The sequence below is a fragment of the Pelobates fuscus genome, chromosome 8 (assembly GCF_036172605.1).
Source record: "Pelobates fuscus isolate aPelFus1 chromosome 8, aPelFus1.pri, whole genome shotgun sequence".
Taxonomy (NCBI): Eukaryota; Metazoa; Chordata; class Amphibia; order Anura; family Pelobatidae; genus Pelobates; species Pelobates fuscus.
In genome coordinates this window covers 84,057,426-84,080,729 of record NC_086324.1, presented here as the reverse complement: position 1 = coordinate 84,080,729, position 23,304 = coordinate 84,057,426, and the positions used below count along the sequence as shown (strand labels likewise).

At 38.9% G+C, this 23,304-nt stretch overlaps 1 protein-coding gene across 1 annotated transcript in view; it reads left to right on the top strand.

The window, feature by feature from the left end:
* PTH2R (parathyroid hormone 2 receptor) overlaps positions 1-11,508 on the top strand; it is a 544,685-nt gene extending 533,177 nt beyond the window's left edge. Inside the window, exon 13 of the mRNA XM_063429445.1 lies at positions 10,730-11,508. Coding sequence (XP_063285515.1) covers positions 10,730-11,119 — 390 coding nt within the window. The 3' untranslated portion in view covers positions 11,120-11,508. The remainder of the gene's footprint in view (positions 1-10,729) is intronic.
* Positions 11,509-23,304: the final 11,796 nt, after the last annotated feature.

Below are 23,304 nucleotides of genomic sequence, written 5' to 3'. Positions count from 1 at the left end.
GGATCTTACATTGTGCAGTCGATTGCGGGTAGGTAGGAAGTGTGTGTTTCGGTTTGGCACCTTGTCTAAAAAAATGTCCTGATTAGTAGTCTGTCCTTTTTTTTTTTTTTTAAAAGCACAGATTGCAACACAGCTATCAATAAGTCTAGTTCACATCATGGCCCATGGCTTACAAATGTGCCTAAAGGCCAAATGATGCGTCTAAGACGTAATTGTACAGACTTATCTACATTTGAAGAACAAAACCAGATTATCAAAAAAAGATATTATGAAAAAGGATATGATCTAGAAAAAATGAATCAGGATGAGGAAAAAGTAAAAAGTTTAGAAAGACAATCCTTATTAGAAAATCAGGGTAATCCACAAAAAAACAAAAAGAGAAATCATATCAACAATAAATTTGAATATGCTTTCATCACTAGATTCAATTCTCAGGCTAAAAGAATGGAAAAAGTCCTGAGAACACATTGGAACATATTGAAGAAAGACGACATATTAGGAAAAGTGATCCCTGAAAAACCCACGGTAATATATAAAAAAGCAGAAAATCTAAAAAAACAGTTAGCACCTAGTTTATTAAATATAAAAAAGCTAATACCCATTTATTTGATTTAAAAGGCTTTTACAGTTGCGGAAAATGTTCCACTTGTAAATTTCAAAAAAGAACCACACACGATTTTATAGGTACTTATACTAATAAAAAGTATGAGATTAAGAAGTTTATTCAGTGTTCTACTATGTTTGCCAATCTACCTTTTACAATGTGGTTGTGGTGCACAATATGTAGGAAGAACAACACGAAAATTACATACTAGATTAGCTGAACATTTTTACAATATCCGCACTAACAAAACAGAACACAGTGTTCCAAAACACTGCAACACATGTCTGGCCTTTTCATGGGAGAATTTTATAGCAATTGGGATAGATAAAGCCGAACAAAATTGGAGAGGTGGAAATAGATCCATATTATTAAATAAGAAAGAGGCCCAATGGATTTATAATTTAGGCACCCTTAAAAAAGGCCTTAATATGGATATAGATCTCACAGGATTAATCTGACTTCTCAGGATAATTTCTTCTTTTTCCCTTGTTGGTTCTTCTTCTTTTTTGCTGGTCTTCGTTCACAATATATCTCTTTTCTTTTATATATTACCTGTATATTCTTTATGTATAATTTGTATATTATTAATATTCTTATATTTTTACATATTTTATGCTTTTTGTGATTTCTAATTCTTGTCTCTTAAGTTTTCAGAAATCTTTTGGGAGTGACAATTATTGTTTTGTTTACTGGAGTGTTATTAATTATTAATTTAGAATTTTATACTGTCTTGTTTTACAACAACATTAAAATATGTATTCATGTTATACAGATGGAAAAAGTGTCCCAGTATTACTGGGTATATACATACATTTTTCATTAGATTTCTATTAGATTTGTTTATTTTAATTTAATTTTAATTTTTATTTATATTTATATTTATTCTTCGAAGTATGTACCCTTTCATTTTGGGTCACTTTAAAATCACTATGTAGTAGCTTTTTGTCCGAGGGGTTCCTTTTTTCGCTTATGCGTTTCAGTATGAAACGCATAGAAGTTTTTCTTGGTCGCTAAACCGGAACCGGAAGTGACGCCGGATACACTCAGTGCGTTCCAAGCTGAGACGCACATGAAGACGGAAACACACAGGTGCATCACATCCCGGCATTTTCGGCGGCAGATTTAAATGGCGACCCCTGGAACGGAACAATCACAATCCCTGAGGAAGTCACCTAGACGAAACGCGTCGGATTACACCACTTGGGGACTTACTTTGATGCTGTTGATACCACCTTAGTGTGGATTTTATGCTGTTTTACTTGGATCCTCTTGTAAGTGCATTTGTACATTACATTCTTTTCTATATAATTTCTGTCTGCACTATCATTTGGTTTCTTCTATTCCAAGTCCATAGAGTATATCAAAAGAACACACAAAAAAATAGATATCAACATAACCTAGATTGGAATTTTTGTAGCTATTAAGTCATTCAATCAGGGAGAACATTTTTTTAATTTGAGTGCAGTCTACTCATGCAACCGTCCTTAGTTCTTTGTATCGGATATCAGCATCCATTTTAATTTTAGAGTCCACATAGGAACGGAATTACTTTCTGTTAAAAGGAGTTCCGACATCCCTTACAGTGGCACCTTAAGATGGATGTCTGCTTCCTTTGTCGGCTTCCTTTGTCACCATCCGATATCTTCAGGTGTCCAACTCTATTTAAGGCACCATACGTGGACAGACCGGCTAAACCTTGAGACCATCGCCTGGAGGTCTACTCTGAACGCCGAATTGAGAATTGCTTGTCGCCTCTATTTCCCACCTTAGCTGGCATTCTACATACCCCGGGCATCCTGCATCATCATCACAGCGCGCCCTGCATACGTGATCACGTCACGTCATACTCCCGCCCCCTCTCGCTACTGGCATTTGTCTCCAAGATCCTTGAGAGAGTTGTGTATGCGAGATTGACAGACTATATGCTCCTGGAACTAGACATACATGGTCTTAAGTGTCTTTTAAGCATCAAGCATTTCCTGAGTCCAGGTTAGCCAATTTTAATATAGGATATCTAATATGAAACCTATCAGCTTGAACCTTGGAATCAAAGTAAATTCTATCACAATCCCCTCTTTTGATCCAAGGGTCCCCCAAATGTACAAGGTATTTCCAGGCCTGCTAGCCAAAGCCTGTGGGACTTTAATTTATTTCTTCACCACGGTTCCCTTGGACTGAAAGACCACCAGAATCAGCTGAGGAGAGTTCCTTCATTTGATAGATGAGGTAACATTGTACATACCTTCCGAAGTTGGAGCTGGAATGTAAGTTAAGGTACGACCAACAGTAGGTTTGTTTTTACATAGAAAGGTTAGTAGACATGAGAATAATTTAAAGGTTAGAAAAATGGCCATAATAACAAATACAGCTAATAGCAAAAAGTACAACATTTTCTTAATTAGTAGAGTCAACCATGTTCCTAGCCCAAATGTCCAATCCCAATCCCCAAAGAAGCCAGTATCCTGTTTGATATCCTGTACTAAGTCATGTAATTTTTTTTTATATGGATCATAGTGCCATGGTTAGGTTAAAACAGCACAGTCATGTTTCATTAGTAAGTAGTCAATGGCTGCTCTATTCTCAAGGATTGCCTTTTTATTTGCCTGGGTGTCCATAAGTAGCTCTTCTAGGGAATGGAAAGTGGTATTTAAACCTTTTGCAAGGGAACAGGCTACAGCATTAATTACTCAGGTATTATAAAGTGCTAAGCCTCCTACCATAGAGTACAATAGGGCAGAGTATTCGGATTTAGATAAGAGAGTGATTTCAAGGTTACAATCTGAAGTAAGGGTGTTTTTATCATCTCTCCTATCTCTCTGCGGTTTGTGTAGCTGGGTGGTTTCAGGGATCAGGTCAGATTTGGATAACATGGTCATGGTTAGGCATAATATTTCTACAGGAGAAAGTCAATCCTTTAGGGAGATATACATGGTAGTGGTAACTCATAACTTGGTGAGTTTTGGTACAATTCATAGTGGTGCTCAGGGCTCTACAACTCATGGTATTTTTCTACCATGTGGGGCAAAACAGGGATTCAGTATTAGGGTCTCTTGAACAATTACATGAAAAAGACCAACATAGTTCAGCTGCTGTCACATGAATTGTCTTCAGGGCTGGGGGGGGGGGGGGGAGCTTGCTAACCAGTGGGTTGAAAGCATAAGAATATAGTTTATAGAGATTTTTGAGGTCTATGGGTATGTAGGTACTTCCTCAAGAGTGAGATGGGGGTAGGGACAGCTATAAGACAAGATTCTATGGTATTTTCAGTACTGAGGGGAGGGTTGAGGCTAAAGGAGGTTAAATTAAAAGCCTTTGCTATCTGCAACCATATATTTCCCTGCCATGCATTATTATCTTCTGGTCTCAAGTCAGAGTAGCATATCTGAACAGAGCATACAATGGTAAAGGATGAGGACAGCTTCATGTCGGTGGATCAGTCAGAGTGACTTGTTTACAGTGACTGGCGTGTATCCACGTGGCTTTTCCTTCTAGTTTCACTGAGGTAGCTGTAGTCAGGAGCACTTGGAATGGACCGTCAAAGCTTGGTTCAAGTCCTTTCCTCACATGCATCTTTATCACCACCCAAACCCCAGGCTGCTGTTTGTGTGTTGCGTAATCAGAGTCTGGATCTGAAATGGAATCAAAGGCTTGTTTATGCACCCTGCTTAATCTTTGGTGTAGGGCCTGTACATAACCAGTCATACTACCGTGCTGCATCTGAGGGGGGCTGGGGAAAATGGAGGCCTGCCTTTGGGGCACATCCAAACAGGATCTCAAAAGAGGATAGGCCATGTCTGGAATAAGGGGTGAAGCTTATAGAAAAGAGTGCTAGGGTAAGGCATTCAGTCCAGGGCTTCCCTGTGTCTTGCATGGCTTTTGCAATCTTGTTCGTTAAGGTGTCATTTGCCCTTTCTACTTTCCCACTACTCTGGGGATGATAGGGGGTGTGGAAGGCCTGACTGATCACTAAGGCTTTCATAATTTCTTGCATAATTTCCCCAGTGAAATGACTACCTCTGTCACTTTCAATCACTTCAGGTACTCTGCATCTACATACCAGTACCTTCAGAAGCTTACTTGCTGTGACCTTCGTTGTGGCTTTTGACACTGGGTAGGCCTCTGGCCAACCTGAAAAGAGATCAATGCACACCAACACATATTCATACACTCCTACCATAGGCAGTTGAATATAGTATATCTGCAGTCTTTGAAACAGATAAAGTGGCCTTGGTGTATGCTTACTTCAAAGTAAATTCTAGCACAATTGTTTCTTTCTCTGGCTCTGCCCCTTCTTCACAAATCCCTCTCTGTCTGTGTTCCCCAAGGGGCTGTCCTTGGTCCCTTATTGTTCTCAATCTACACTGCCTCCCTTGGTAAGCTCATCAGCTCCTTTGGCTTCCAGGATCATTTCTATGCAAATGACATGAAAATGTATCTGTCCTCCCCTGATTTCTCACCACCCCTCTTGACTCGTGTCTCTGACTGCCTCTCTGCTTTTTCCAACTGGATGCCTGCTCATTTCCTTAAACTGAACCTGTTGAAAACAGAACCTCTGGTTTTCCCTCCCTCAAGTCTTGCTACTCCCTTGTCTGTGTCCTTCCAAGTCAATGGCACTACCATCTGTTCTACCTCTAAAACTCGTTGCCTAGGTGTTTTCTTTGACTTTGACCTTTCCTTCACCCCTCATGTCCTATTGATCACCAAATCCTGCCACTTCCGTCTCAAAAACATTTTGCACATCCGACCCTATTTAACGCCTGATACAGCAAAGGTGCTTGTCCATGCCGCTGTCCTCTCTCGCCTTGAATACTATAATCCGCTTCTCAGTGGTCCTACATGTTCACAACTTGCCCCATTACAGTCTATAATGAATGCAGCGGTGAGGCTCATCTTCCTGTCATCCCCCCTTTCTGACCTACTTATCCTCACTAATACACAAATATGTCCCATTTAGGCCCCTACGCTCTGCCGGAGACCTACATCTAACCTCTGTTTGTACTCCTACCTGCTAACCTTTAAGACTTCTCTAGGGCTGCACCATTCCTATGGAACATCCTTTCCCTCTCTGTTAGACTTTCACCCAATCTCTACTCCTTCAAAAAATCATTGAAAACTTACTTCTTTAGGAAACCATATCAATTAAACTGTGAACAGGTTTCCCTGCCCACACCCTGATTCCTTCCCTGAAACTGTCATCAAATCAAAACACTAAGCCCTCAATGAATACTATCATAGTAACCTACTTTTCTACCCTACCTTTATCCTTTGTGTCACTATACCCCACTCACTCTAGCATGCAAGCTCATTGAGCAGAGCCATCAATACCTCTGTTCCTGTGCCTCCAACTTGTCTGGTTACAAATACATATTTGTTAGTCCACCCATTGTACAGAGCTATGGAACTTGTTGTTACTTTATAAATAATAATATTATCCACATAAATGCACACAGGGAAAAAATGTAGTGATGTCAGAGGTCTTTTACAAATGGGTGATTGAGGTTTTTTAAAAGTAAAACATTTAAAAGGTACAAAGAAAGAACCAGGGCCGGACTGGCCCACCGGGATACCAGGAAATTTCCCAGTGGGCCGGCATACTATCGGGTCGGTGCGCAGCCACCTAGTGCGCACCAGCACAGGGGCTGCACAGCTCATTTACAGGGTGACCAGCAGGAGGGTCTTTCACCCCCCCACACGCACTTTCTCTCTCTCTCTGGCATGCAATCACGCCCTCCACCCCAACACAGTGGCAGAACTAATGTAGACAGGGCCGTGGTGCAAGACATTGTTTTGAGCCTCCCCTCTAGCGCAAGAGCAGAGAAAAGATAGATCCTCATCTGTTGTACAATTCCCATGATGCTATGCCAGCTGGGGATCTACCATTTGGCCATTCTTGCAGGGCTGTATTTGTGAGCAGTGTTTGTGCATTTGAATGTGAGCATGTTGTTGTATACAGTATGTGTGTGCATGTAGGGTGTAGTATTGGTGTTTAAGTGTAGGGATGTGTTTCTATATAATTTTTGAGTTCGAATTCAGGGGTGTGTTTTTATGTAATATTTGCAGGGGTGTGTTTGCATGTTGTGTTTGATTGTGTGATGTATGACATGCATTCACAGATATACATACACATTAGCACACTGATACATGCACACATCTGGACACATGCACACACTGACAAAAACTGGTGTATGCACACACAGACACATATATAAATACACATGCACACACAGAGATAAAAACACTGGCACATCCACACACAGAGATACACACTTACACACACTGACACAGATATGTACACACACTAAGATACACACAGAAACACAGGTAAACATGTAGGGGTGTATTTATTTGCAGTGTTGGCATAGGAATGCTGGGATGTATGCATTGTCACATAGATGCACACTTACACAAACACTGAGATACACACAGGAATACAGATACACATGCAGTGGTGTATTTGTGTGCATTGTTAATGTTGGAATGCAGGGGTGTATTTGTGCGCAATGTTAGATGGGGTGTATGCATTGCCACATGCATAGATAAACACTTACACATACTGACACTCATATACACACACAGGTACATATACACAGACATGCAGGTACACCTACAAACTGACACACATGTATACATACACACATATACACATAGATACTGACACAAAGGTACACATACACTGACACAAACAGCCAGATACACACTCATAGTCAGATACACACACACACAGTCAGATACAAACACTGACACAAACACAGTGAGATACACACACACACTCAGACACACATACACACACTCAGATACACACACACACACACACTCAGATACACACACTCAGATACACACAGTCATATACACACACACACACAGATACACACACACACACACAAACACAGTCAGATACACAGTCAGATATACACACACAGTCAGATACACACAGTCAGATAGACACACACATTCAGATATACACACATACAGTCAGATACACATACACACATACAGTCAGATATACACACATAAGTCAGATATACACACATACAGTCAGATATACACACACAAATACAAATACAGTCAGATACACACACACAGTCAGATATACACACATACAGTCAGATACAGATACACATACACAAATACAAATACAGTCAGATACACACACACACACACACACTCAGATACACACACACACACTCAGATACACACAGTCATAGACACACACACACACACACACACACACAGATACACACACACAAACACAGTCAGATACACAGTCAGATACACACACAGAGTCAGATAGACACACACATTCAGATATACACACTTACAGTCAGATACACATACACACATACAGTCAGATATACACACATAAGTCAGATATACACATATGCAGTCAGATATACACATATGCAGTCAGATATACACACACAAATACAAATACAGTCAGATACACACACACAGTCAGATACACACACACAGTCAGATACACACACACACAGTCAGATACACACACAGTCAGATATACACACATACAGTCAGATATACACACATACACAAATACAAATACAGTCAGATACACACACACACACACACACACACAGTCAGATACACAAACACACAGCCAGATACACACACACAGTCAGATATACACACACACTGACATAAACACACACAGAGTCATGTCAATTTACATAGTTTAGTCACCCTCCTTACCTTTACAGAAGTGTGGCTTCCTTGGAGTCCAGTGGGAGCTGGATGGCTGAGAGTGATGGGAGTCTTCTTCTTCTTGGTCTGTACCTCCTCCTTCTCTCCATGTATGCCTCCTCCTCCCCAGCGGCACTCTGTTAATTGGCATGAAGTGACCTCACAACACTCCTCCCAGCAGGCAGGAAGACAGAGGCCATGTCTGGAGCTCTCTTAAAGGGCCGGGGGCCCCTGATTACCTCACCTGCTGCAGGCCACCGGGATATTTCTCAGTATCCCGGTGGGCTGTTCAGACCTGGCTGTGGGCAGGGGGCCCACAGGGTAGCTGCTTTGGGCCCCTGAGAAGCAACTGGGCCTGGGGCAGCTTCCCTGTTTCCCCTTTGTTAAAGAGGGCCCTGGAAACACCTGGGGGGAAACTAATGGGACACCTGGGGGCTGGCAGGACAACTAATGGGACACGTGGGGGCTGGGAGGGAACTAATGGGATGCATGGGGGGTTGGGGGGCTATAGGGATGCATGAAGGGCTGGGAGGGGGTATAGGGATTCATGAAGGGCTGGGAGGGGGTATAGGGACACATGAAGGACTGGGAGGGGTTATAGGGACACATAAGGGGCAGGGCAGGGGGTACATCGACACATGAAGGGCGGGGAGGGGGTATAGGAATGCATGGAGGGCTGGGAGGGGCTATAGGGATCTATAGAGGGACTGAAGGAGATAATAAGGCACATGGAGTTCTTGGGGGAATGGATTGACACACATAGAGGACTGGGGTATGGATTGAGAAACATGGAGGGCTGGGGGGTTAATAAGACATATAAGGCTGGAGGGGGTGAAATGAGACACATGGAGGGCTGAGAGGGGGCTATAGGGACACATGGGGGGCTGGGGGTCTAATAAAACATATGGAGGGGCTAATAAGACACATAGAGAGGCTGAGGGAGCTAATGAGACACATGGAGGTCTAGGGGGATGGCTTGAGACACATTGATGTCTGGGGGGATCTAGGCCAGCTATATTAGTCCCTGAGAGAATGCTGCAATATGAAACCTATTAAAACTATTTACTTAATGACACCTGATTGTTGTCAGACAATGTTCTAAACCAGTGGTTCCCAAACTTTTTTAGGTTCAAGGTGTCCTTAATATTTCAATATTTTTCCTAGGCACCCCAAGTCAAAGTTTCTAGGTTGTATATCTGTACAGCGTTGCAACATTTATTGGCGCTATAATGTAATGTACAGTGTTGGTGTTTGAAGAGGTGCTTGTGTATAGTTTTAGTGATTTAATATAGGGGTGTGTTTGTATGTAATGTTTGCGTTTGATTACATGGGTGTGTTTGAATGTTATGTTCACTTTTAAATGCGGGTGTACATTCGTGTGAAGTATTTGTGTTTGAGTGAAGGGGTGTGTTTGTATATCCTTTTGGAGTTTGAATGCAGGGATTTGTTTGTATATAATATTTGTGTTACATTGCAGGAGTGTGTTTGTATGTTGTGCTGGTGTATGACTGATTGGATGTATGCACATACACTACTACATACATACATATATACATACTTACACAGATATGCATACACACAAATTCATATAGACACTGACACATACACACACATAGATACACTCTGACACATACACATCTCCTGGTGGGAGTGATGGGTCTGGAGCTCTTCGTGTTCCTCTCCCCTCATGCTGTGGCTGCCTCCTCTCCCTCCCGCACTGTCTCCCTGCATGATGCTGGGAGGAAGTGACATGATGTCACTTCCTCCCAGCTGGCCAATAGTACAGGTTCCGGATTGCGGTCTTAAAGGACTGCGGCACCCGACCGGGCCCCTGTTCAGCAGTAATGTTTCCCCGGTGCTATAGTTATAGCACCGGGGAAACATTCTGCAGCACCCCTGTGTGCCTGTCACACAGTTTGGGAACTGCTGTTCTGTAACCAAATATTTACATTTATTCCTCAGAATGTGTACAACAGACATTGAAAAAGTTGTGAAAAAAAACAGATTTTTCATAAAAAGTGGTGACTTCATGTTGCTTTACCACATAATTAATTTGGTCTATTTGAAACATTAAAGAAACACTTCAAGCAACATAACCACTACCATATGCCTTAGTGGTTATGGTGCCAGAAGTGCCCTGGCTCGCCCCCAGTGTTAGTAGTCAAAATGTTTGAAAGTGACTTGTCCCAATGTTCTGTCTCTTCTGAAGCCAGGAACTATCTGAGTGAGCTAAGCCCAGTAGTGTAAGGCTTAACTTATTGGTTGAGAGTGATCAGCTGATCGGGGAACGAGAGCACCATAACTACTACAGCACTCTTTAGTGAGATTAGAGAAGTATAATAAAACTAGAAAATGTATAATTTCTGATGTTTAACCTTGCTTATCATGTCTTTAGGAATCACAATTTAAAACTGTCATCTTTAATATTAGGTGCAGACCGAAATTAAGAAAACGTGGACAAGATGGAATCTTGCATTTGACTGGAAAAGCACAACACATTGTAGTAACTTCAGGTATGGCTCTGTCCTAACTAATATAACGCACAGCACTAGCAGCCAGTCTCAAATGGTAACCAGCTCTCGTATGGTATTGATCTCCAGCAAAGTGAGTCGAAGTGTCAACAAACAGGTCGATGGACACATGAATTTACCTGGATATGTTAGAAGCAACTCAGACCAAGACTGCTTGCCCCAGTGGATCCAAGAAGAAGCCAATGAAGAAAAGCAAGTCGATGATATATCTTTAAAGGAAACAATAAGACCAGTGCAAATGAGTACTGAAGCAGAGGTCAACAGAAGTGAAATAGAAGAAACATTGTAATTAGTGGCTTGATTAAGGAATGTTTTTGACATCAAATATAAAACGGGTAGACTTTATTTTGTACTTGCCTATTACAAGACTACTATACAAGGCTAAATAGCCGTACAATTCACCTGTGAAATGTAATTGGTAAGAACTCTGCAGGTTTATTAAAGTGTGTAAATGCAGTTAAAAAGCACAATGAGACTGACCAGATAACAGTTTAAGGCAGATATTCAAAGGCTACAGATCTGTCCAGCCTCAGGCACTTACAGGATTATTCACTAATATCTGAATTTTAGCAACTTAAATATATATTGCTCAAAGTGTGACTGTAGCTGAGATAAAGAATTGTTGACTAAATGTTGCAATTAGAATTTAATTTACTACAATTTGGAGTTTAGTGAACAATCCTGCCAAACCTAGATTTTAAAAATAATGAAAACTGTGGTTAAAAATGCAAAAGTATAATGTGTCTTGCAAATGTCTGTAGTGCACTCCTTTGCATTTTGTTTTGCACTGTGTAATCTACATTCATGTTAATGCACCAGCATTTCTACATGACTTGAGTCAACAAACAAAAAAAAAGAAAAAAAAATCTAAGCTTTTATCAGGTTAGTTTACTACTTATAAACATATAGATATATGGAATACACTTTTAAAACAGATTAGAACATATTTATTTGGTTGTACATATTTTAGCATATGAAAAGGAAATATGAATACAATACAATAATGGAATGTTTGCAAATTATAAATATGTATATGTTGTGAAGACAGTCATGGTCACTTTCTATAGATGATTGCAGCTGGCTACTCTACATTGGTGACAGTTTGTGGGTAACATCTTCAATACACTGTGTCACTCTAGTTTGTGTGCAGGCCAGACATTTTCAACATACCTTGGCTAATGGTTTTGAAAGTTCATTTCTGCATGTAAAATATACAAAACAAAAAAAAAGAAAAATAACAGAATGTAGATGGACATTGAGTAGTATACTTTAAATCTGGAATATTTATTCTAATAAGTCATAAATATGGTCATGGCTGGTATAGATGAAGATGACAGCCAGATAATTAATGTCTTTCACATCCAAGTATTCACAGGAAAAAAAAAAAAAAAATCAAGGACAAACCTCTGGTCAAGTGATAATGACTTTTTTATGAGATGCCTATACATTTTCAAGTAAAGAGACTTCACTAATTTAGTCTCATCAGTGTTAATGTTTCTCTATTAACTTTATGTATATTTTAATGCCCCCTAGCTTTTAACTAAGTAATGTTTGGCTTTCTCCTGTACATTGTTCATAATAAGCATATTATCAAACATACATATCCATAATTGCTTACATTACAAATATTGGCTTTTTCAACAGCTATGGGCTATGATTAGTTGCATGCCTTTTATTTGCATAAAATCAGTCATACATTATTTATATTTACTGTTTTTTGTATAGAGATGATTTCCCTTTTAATGTACAATTTAAAGAAATCAATGTAATGATATATGTCTGCATAACAGATGCATTCTGGTCCTGTTTAGCTTGGCAATATAAATATAAGGCTACTTATTATTTCCTTTTAACTTCAGGCAAACTGTATTTGTAAACCTTTTGTAACTCTATATTGGAAGTTATGAGTTATTATACATTGCAAAGGCCTAATGGATTGTCATATAAGTGCACAATGAGCAGAAGCAGAGTTTTTAAATGCATAGAATAATAACCTATATCTAAATAATATTCCCAACCCCATAGTTTGATATTATCTTACAAACAGTTCTTACCTAGCAGTACAGAGTTAACAAAAACAGTTTATTAGACATAGCTTCTGTTTTCGTGAATCATAATATGGGTGTTTTGATTAGTCTTTATAGTGTACATAGACTGAATGTATTTCATGAATAATAAAAAAGTAATGCTCTAAACACCCTGACCACTACAGCATCAGCTGATGACCAGTGCATATGTTTCCATCTTGGTATGAGTTGGTATGATAACGAAGTATGAACTTATGCTTTATCAAACCAACTCAGACTGGACTGGACTATGGACGCCCAACAGGTAATTGGTTTTAGTTGTATGATTTTACATTGTCCATTTTTGTCAAGTGACAGTGCATTCTAATTAATTTATTACATGTAATCACGTAAATGGAAGTGCATTAGTACTGAGAAAATACATGAAGGAGTCATTAGAGAATGACCAGAGGCTTGTCTTTGACATTTCAATTTATTTTGTACACTGTTCAGTTTCAAGGCACAAACAATTTAGTCTCATAATTAATAAGAATAAGGAGATAATTCTGCCTCATTGAATTCAGTTTCCATTTTAGACATACTACTCTGTTTCTTTATATCCTTCCTTTCTTTCCTTCTTTTCTTTTCTTATCTTCCTTCGTTTTTTCTGGCCTTTCCTTTGCTTTCTATTTTTCCTTTTCCCTTTATTCTTTCGTAGCTCTAATCTCTATGTCCAAGTTGATGCAATCTTATTTATGATCAGGAAATAATATTTAGTTAATAATGCTAAGTTCTGTATTACTATATGTACTGTATAGAGAAACAGTTGTAAAATGTTTAGATCCAATTGTTAGGCTCTAGAAAATGTGACCATATAACACTGAACATTAAGTAGAAGCGTGCTTACATATTAAACAAAATCTGCACTATTATGTACTCTTATGTTATTTGCTATCTGATAAAATATAATATTCTAGCAAAGACTTATGTTTAAAGGGGCACTATAAGTATCATACACTGCCATTGTCCCATAATTGGTATTGATAATGCAGAAGTGTGTATTTCACATTATTAATGCAATGGAGATGAAGTCGTATTGTGCTGAGAAGACCCCTAATTTAGTTCAAACTATTTTTAAATGGTTTGATATTAAATACAAGGTTTGGGCCAGGTGGTGGTAATGATGCTTATGATCTTCCTTTGAGTTATACCATCTTGTTTTACTTTCAGATTTATCAATGTATAATGTGAAACATACGTCAATATTCTTTTCCTTGTTTTGTAATACTTTGAATTTTAAGATATATGCCTGCAAACAGTTCATGTTAATAACTATAATTATATCCACCACAAAATTGTTTTATGACTGTTACATAAATATTCTGCTACATACAGTACGTACATTTAGGCTCTTGAAATAGGAGTCAGTAGCTGCATCTCAATAATCCATAGAACCTGTCAATGTAGGGTTAACCCAGTCTGTCATCCTTTCAAGGTAAATAAAATAAACAGCAGTAAGTATTGTTTCTTCTAGATGCAAGGAAAATATAAATAAATAATACATCGTGCTCCAAACTGCATGTGTGTGTGTGTGTGTATGCACACACACACACACATACATATATATATATACACACACACACACATATGTACGAAAACAAGAAGAGTGCACCCAGGCGTCTGGTAAGAAAATATAGTTGATGCTTTTTATTAAGCACAATTGAAAATCTATGTTTCACGTTTTTACTGAAACGTTGATTTTCAATTGTGCTGAATAAAAAGCATCGACTATATTTTTTTTACCAGACTCCTGAGTGCACTCTTCTTGTTTTTGTATATTGTGGCTGGAATTGGCAATGGGGCAACTATAAGACCGGGGAACTTGTATACATAAAGGCTTAAAGGACTCACCGAGGTTAAGGATAACAGAAGTCCCACTCTTTGTTTACAACATTAGAAGCTTATGACATCATAAAACAGTGCTACATTTGAATACGATTTTAAAGCTAAATACTTTATATCAAAAACTATTACTTTATCATAGTCTGCTATCTAAACTAACAATGTACCCTGTTGCATTGCTGCAATCTGCCAAATTTCCCTTTTTCACTTATGACCGCCTATACTGAATATACTTAAGGGCAGCATGCATTTTGCTATGATGCCCTCAACACAGCATGCCTTGTGAATTGGTACGATAGATAGATAAATAGATAGATAATCACTGATCCCACCGGTGCTATTATCCATTTTAGTCACTACAGAGTACATTTATATCTTTGAACATCAAACAAGTTGTACATTTTTCTTAACCTTCTTGAAGATGTGTTGCCTTTACTTTTGATTGATACTGGGTGCCAATTAATGTGGACATTACTGCTTTCACAGCCTTAACAAAAATGCATAAGCCATTCACTGGGATCTAACTTGGCAATGCTTTAACACTGTGAACATATGTTGGGTCTATACATCTTCTCGTGTTTTTCTTCTTTTGCATCCCTTTATCCATAAATTTCTTGTATGTTTTACCTCCAGTGAAGGATTTCTCTTGCTTCGCACAATAGCCACTATCTTTTTTTTCTTCTTTGCTTAATGTTTATAGATAGCTTTTCACATGAATGTCGGAGCATATTAATTTCTATATCTACAAACCTGAACTAAAATTCTGCGGCTCTGCAGAAGTTATGAGTGCTTCACTGGACCTACAGTAGGTATTCAGGTAAGGGGGCAAACCATTGTTAAATGGTTTAACTTATTACTTGGAAAACAGGCCGGGTTTGCTGGTTATGATGCTTGGAGTATCCCTTTAAACAGAAATCTTATTATATGGCATATTTTTATCATTGAACAAAGAATTTATGTTCAGTTTTATTGACCATGAAAGAGGCCAGTACAGAAAGAGGCCAGTGTCAAGGTAATTTACTAAGTTGAATTATTGGAAATTTAAAGTGAATTCAAATGAATTTTAAATAGTAGTCCATAGTCCAAAATAGTCCAAATCGAACCATAGCTGGTTTGGAGAATTTGTCCAATTCAACTGTACTTGCTTAAAGAGTTACTTCTTCATAAAACACTGTTTTTGGTTTGAGTAACCTCTTCTGAAGTTGTCCACCCTCGGGAAAAAAAAACAAAAAAAACTAACAATGATAATAATAAAAAGTTCTTCCCTCATTGGAGCAGGAGAGAGGGCAGACTGAAAGGAGGACAGGGGAGATATAGAGTGGGGGCCAGCATGTAGTGTATGCTTATGTCATATGTAAATTTTGCAGAATCCATCCCAGAAATTTGTTGCACCTCCATCAATAGATGGGTTATTTTCTGTATGTGTAATGTTTCAACGCACCAATACTGCACATACATATTCCAGGCACCATTACCACTTTGATCTGTAAAGTGGTCATGGTGTTTGAAGTAACCTTTAAATTTGATATTGAATTTGACTTAACTTTGAATTCCTGAATATTATCACTTTAGTAAATAAATATGTCTTTGTGCAAAAGCATATAGTGTGCATTTATTATATATAACCGAAAATATACTTAGAAAATATTTCAGTCTGTTTAGATATTCTCTATTAAGTACACCAATGTGCCAATTTGCACACCACGCCATATATGAAGCTTGTTTTTGGCAAAGTTTAGTAAAACCTAAATGGGTCTTACAGAGTCAGTTAGACAGAATGAGGTCAGTTTCAACATACCTATTAGCTATGTTATGCTATTTTAAACAGAGGTTATAACGTTTAAAGTCATCTAATCTTTAGACAGCTCTTTTGATCTAAAGGTTATTATTTGTTCAAAGCTGATTAACCTAGCCATGCTGCTGATACAAGGCCAAATACTTGATTTATGGTAGGTAAAAACAGATACATGCCCAATACTACATTCAACTAAATGTGAAAAATACCTAAATGCAAAACAAATACAATTAAATATTACTTATTACAACTTTTTGTTAATTTTGAATGCTTACTTATTTATAGAAATATGATAGTGATTGACTAATTTTGCATGTTAAGCCCAGTAAATCAATATTATTTTATGTACTATGATGCAATGCATTGGATATGTAACTTTAAAAAAAAAAAAAAAAAAAAAAAAATTTGTAATTATGTTTTATTACTCATTTGCAATTTTGTGTTAGAGACACTTAATATTTATACAGATTTTGACAAATAATACTTTAAAGAATGAATCCAAATGTTTTATTTATACAGAACTGGTATTTAAATTATAGTTAAAGAAGTATATGAAATATTACTATTTATTATGGAATCTATGGCAAGTGTCCTGCCCAATAAAGATAAAAACAATGTTTAATATGTTTGTTGTCGTCTTTTTTTAATGTGATTTTGCTGTGTGTAAGTGTTGTGCATATATGTTATTCATATTGTAGCAATGGTAAACTATAAACCCATCAGAGTTTTCTTTAGAATTCAATTTTGCATAATATCATTCTATTAAAATGTCTATCTTGGTAATGCATTTGAGAGCACTAAGAAAAACTCTCTTGCGGAATATTCAAACCTTTTATAAATTAAACTTGCAATTCACTGTTAAAAATGCTTGGTAGTGCATTGTATGCTTGCATATGCATCTGGAAATTAAATAGCGCTACAAATTATTACATGATTAATAGAAAAAGTGCAGAGGCGGGCTACAAAATGAATAAAAGCAATGGAACATATCAGTTATGAAGAAAGGTGAAACAATGTAAACCCCTTTAGTTTAGAAAAACGTCGCCTGAGAGGGGATATTAAGTATTCTAATTTTAGAAAAGTCTGTTTTTCTACAGTCTAAAACTTTTGTTTTTGTGTGGTGTGACTCAGTCACTGTTCTTATATTAAACCACACTGACTGATGATCACTGGATCCTAAACTTTCACCTACAGTAATATCTGATACCAAATCTCTATTTGTTAACACTAAATCTAGTATGGCCTCTTTACGAGTTGGCTCCTCAATGACTTGTTTTAGAGACAATCCTAGTAGGGAGTTTAGAATATGTTTGCTCCTGGCACAAGTAGCTATTTTTGTTTTCCAATTCACATCAGGAAGATTAAAGTCACCCATGATGATAACTTCCCCCTTCATTGTCATTTTAGCTATTTCTTCAACTAGTAGATTATCTAACTCTTCAATTTGTCCTGGGGGCCTATAAATCACACCTACACAAGTTACTGTGTGATTACCAAATTCTAACGTATCCCCAAACAGACTCTATGTTCGCCTCACTAACCTTTATTAGGCTAGATTTTATGCTATCCTTCACATACAGGGCCACCCCTCCCCCTTTTTTGCCTTCCCTGTCTTTTCTATATAAAGAGTACCCTGGTATTGCTATGTCCCAGTCATTTTTCTCATTATACCATGTCTCAGTAACAGCGACTAAATCTACACTATCAGTTGCCATTATTGCCATAAGTTCATGGATCTTATTCCCTAAACTGTGAGCATTTGTAGACATGACTCTAAGCTTATCATTTTTTAACACACTTGCTACAGGCACCTTCTGTCCTTGTTTTGGGGGACAATTGGATTGATGTGTTATCACCCTTTTGCCCCCCTCCTAGTTTAAATACATCCTAGCAAAACCTCTGAACTGCTCACTGAGAACATTTGTTCCCTTTTGAGAAAGATGCAAACCATCTTTTTTGTACAGTTTATTTCCATTCCAAACCGAGCTACCATGAGAAATAAAGCCAAATCCTTGCTCCCGACACCATTCACCAAGCCACAAGTTAAACTCCCTAATACGCATCCGCCTGTCATTCTGAGTGTTATGCACAGGCAGAACTTCAGAGAATGACAGTGTGGAAGCAACCTGCCATATAGCATTGGCAAAAACACTAAAACTTCCTTAACCTCTGAAACCTCATTGCAAGCCAAGTCATTTGTCCCTAAATGGACAAGTACATCCAATTATCCTTCCTGCTTTGCTTGCTTAACAATATTACAGATACGTCTCCTGTCTCTGTGAGCAGTAGCTCCGGGAAGACACCTCACAAGACCACAATTGTCCATCTCCACACCTCTTATGATGGAATCCCCCAACAACAACTGCTTTCTATTAGGCCTCACCATAGTCTTCAAGCCTCTCTGCACAACACCACTAGCCTCAGTGCCTCTCTGCACAACACCACTAGCCTCAGTGCCTCTCTGCACAATACCACTACCCATAGTGCCTGTCTCCATGACACCATTACACTCTGAAAGTGCAGAAAATTAATTATGTAGAGCAACAGACTGTGCAATATGCCTTTTATCCACAACTCTAAGTCTACCAGATCCTACAGTAATCCATCTGCCATTCCTAGTATGTCTCTGCGGCAGTGGCTTTGCAGCAGTTCCAGCCTGAGTTTGTTTACCAGATAATTTACAAATCTCAGACTTCAAAAATACAATCTCCTGCCGCAAGATAGAGAACTGTCTACAGATTAGACAACAACCAAACCTCCAAAAAGTGGAACGCGAAACAAATGCATAGCAACTATTACACTGAACTAAGTCTGCCATTCCAATGAGGTAAATAATTTAAATCAAACGAATGTTAACTTTTTATTTATCCTCCTGAATACCTCAGATTACCTCCAGTTTCTCTCCAGAATATCTCCAACCACAAACACTTAGAAGCAACATGATGAAGCAACCAAGCTATATTAGCCAAGCTAATGACAACATCCCTTATATACTCCTAAAATCACCACCCACTAGGAATGTTTAACAGCTGGGTAGACCTCTGCTTATTTGCAAACAATAGCTAATTTAAACAGCAATCAATAGCAAGTAGCTAACTAATAAAATCAAATGCCTTATAGTTACCAACAGGAAATCAAACCTTGTGCAATCAGTAACCTTTTCCTACAGATTAATCTTACCTGTAACAGTAAAAAAGAAAACTCTTAGCTCAAATCTTAGACAGTTGAAGCTTCTGTAAAACTCTCCAGAATATCTCCAACCAGACACACTTAGAAGCAACACTTGAAGCAACCAAGCTAAATGTGTAACATTTCCACTGTTTCTAAAGTTGGTTAGTTTCTCTTCTAAATGTAAGCTTACATTTTAATTTTTGTAGATGATCATACTAAAGTCCTGTAACACTACATTTTTTTTTTGTAATTTGTATTTTACTGTTTTTTCCAACCAAATGGGATGGGGGAGGGTACAGAAGGGAAGAGGGGGGGGGGGGAGGGGGATAATACAACACAATACAATGGTTGGAAAGAAGTTTAGTTGGCCTATGAGATTCTCAAATGTGAACGGACAGAGAGGGGGTAACCCTCAGGGTATAAAGTGAAAAGGGAAGAGGAGGCTGTCCTTCTGAAATTCCTAATATGAGGATGTAGGTTAAAGACAAGATCTTCCTAAATTGTTAGGAGCCACAAAGCATAAAGGGTAATTGTGGTGTATTAGAGCAAAAAAAAAAGCGTTAGAACAATACTTTAATAGGGAAATAAATAAACAATCCTAACTAAAACAGTCACCAATTTAATTAGCAGTGGTGTGATGGTTAGCTAGCAACTAGCAATCAGACTTCCTAGCATAGAAAAAATCGGGATGGATAGGTAGGGGGGGTAGACATAAAGGGGAAGACACAACTTAAAAAGTGGACACAGGCTGTGTAATGATCCAAACCTGTGTGCACAGATATGTATTCTAATGGTACCTAGTGAGGGTCAACACGTAGAATATCGGGCTACACTATAGGTAGAGACAAGTGTCAAATTGGTGTAGCGTGTTAAAACTTGTAACTAGGTAAATACTCTAATGAGTAATTAGAATAAGGTGATGTATCGAAAAAACCTCTTATCGAGAACAATTATGCTGCTTGTTACTAGCTACTTCCGATAGGGGGGATAACCGTGTGTACCGTGTATACCGTGGTAAGTATACGGTACAGTTACCCTATCCCCAGGAGTTATAAGTGCGTGGATGCTACTGTACTTCGTGCGGTACGAGACAAATTACTAACAAGATTTGAATGACTGGGGTAATGTATCAGTTTCCCATAATAAGGCACTGGGTGGAGGATAAAGTGCCGCTACGCACAGCGGTATAGGCGATACTCGTTGTCTCCCGATTCGGAGAGACTTTGAGGTAAGTAACCACTTCAGTGCTGATGGGTATTTATCCCCGTGATGGACCAGTAGCGAAAAGAAGTCGGCACTAAGAGGTCTCAAAACGAAAAATCTGGTATATGTACTATAGCGCCAGCTCGTTTACCTCTTTGATTAGTGCCTAATGATGGGGTGTCAGTTTACCATAGCAAAGCACTGTGGGGAAATATAACCCTCAGTTAGGCAGCTCGAGAGGCACTAACGGTCTACCGGGTCGGAGAGACCTGAGCACACCGTGGCTGCTTTGGTGCTGAGCGGGTGACACTCGATTGGGCAGCTCGGGAGGTATATAGGTCTCCCGGGTCGGAGAGACCTGAGCACTCCGTGGTAGCTTTGGTGCTGAACGAGAGCTGCTATCCGTAATATATTGTCATATAGTGATAGCGGCTAGGGAGGGCGGTCCAACTCCTATCGTTAGATAATTTTCTAATAATAGTTTTAGAGGTAAGGAGCAAAGAAAAGTCAGAAAGATGCCTTCAAGGGCATCGGTTATAGTAAAGCAGAGGTGAAACTGATTTGCTGACAAGGGAAGTAGCGTTTAGGTAAAAGTAGTCGAATAAGTAGATTAGTCATATACTGTATAAGAGACAACGGTCTGTCTATCAATTGTTATACACTGTGTGGTTGCTTAACCAAAAACAGGCCTGATGCCTTGGTCGGAATCTCGAACAAATAGAATAATTTGTAGCGAGTAGTGACAGGACCAGTTAGGTATCTATTGTAGTTTAGAATAGTGTCGGAAGGACCCGACGCGCGTTTCGCCCTGTTTAGGGGCTCGTCAGGGGGAAGTGACTACCTCCAGTGGTGGAGTTTAAAAATACCGCCCTGGCAGCTGATTGGTCGAGTTTCTAGTGTCAGGGAGAGAAAAACTACGGAAGCTTAGTGAAGTCAAAACTAGTAAGTTTGATTTAAAGACACAGACATACCAAAATTATTGTGTATGTGTCTTTCTCAGGTTTGACATTTTAGATAGCAAACCTGACAAATTCATATCCCTTTTGTGAGTAGTACAAAAAGGGGGGGAGGGGGGGGTGACTAGAGTATTTAGTAATTGGAGATTATATTTGAGTAATGATGGGATATTGGTTCGTCATCATCTCCTGGTAAGGTCTACTAAATAGCTCGGAGTGATCTTGTTAAAGATGTAAATTAGAGATCTAGTGGTGGTATTATTCCAGTGATTTCTGAGAGTAGTATTAGTTGCCACGATGGGTTACTCATCACTATAGAATCTATGGGAAACAAATTATATGTTACCGATTCTTGGTAAGTACCCAGTGGATGAGGAGTGATTATCACATATGCGCTGTCACCTACGGTCACTGGTGAATAAATGGCGTATAGTTAAAGTCTTCGTTAAGGCCATGAGGTGCTAAGGTTTTGAAGGTAAAAATCCAGTGTGATTCTTTTTGTAGTAGGATTTTGTTGAAATCACCTTTCCTTGGGTTAGGCATCAATTTTTCGATTGCCTGAAATCGTAAGTTATCACTGTTTCCATGATGAAAATTGACAATATGTCTTGCTACTGTGGTCGGAGTGACAGTATTCTTGATTGAGTTGATGTGTTGCAAGACTCTTCTTCTGAATTGTTGGAAAGTCTTGCCTATGTACTGAATACCACAGCTGCAAGTGATCAGGTATATCAAGCGGGTAGTACCACAGTTTATCAAAGCGTTGGTAACTACCTTGACTTGTGTTTGGGTGGAGATTACTGATTTGGTAGGTGTAATGTACTGGCAGGCCTTGCAGTGGCCGCACTTATAGGTTCCTTTTAGATCCGAGAGCCAATTCGATGGTGCTGAAGGGGTGGAGAGATGACTATGAACCAATTGGTCCTGTAAGTTGGGTGGTCTCCGTGCTGTCAGAGATGGGTGGCTAGGTAGTATTTTTTGAAGAACCGGGTCGTGCTGTAATATGGGCCAATTCCTTTTGAAGATGTTGGTCATGCATTCCCAACCTTGGTCGAAGGTGGCAATACACTGGGGGGTCCTAGAGTCTTGTACAGGTCTAGTGGAGTGAAGGCTCGTATGTCGATCGGTACCTTTGGCTCGTTGGAAAGCCCGCTTAAGAACCCGATTGGGGTATTGGAGTTCTTTAAAGCGTGTTTTTAGGAGTTGGCATTCCTTATAGAAGGTCTCGTCCTGTGAGCAATTCCGTCTTGCCCTCAAATATTGGCCATATGGGATGGATGCTTTGAGACGGTAGGGATGGTGACTGGTCCAATGCAATAGGCTATTCGTGGACGTTTCTTTTCTGAACAGTTCAGTCTGGATTGTGCCATCTTGTTCCAAGATGATCTTTAGGTCAAGGAACACTAACTGTTGCTCATCGATCACGTGTGTAAGGCTAAGG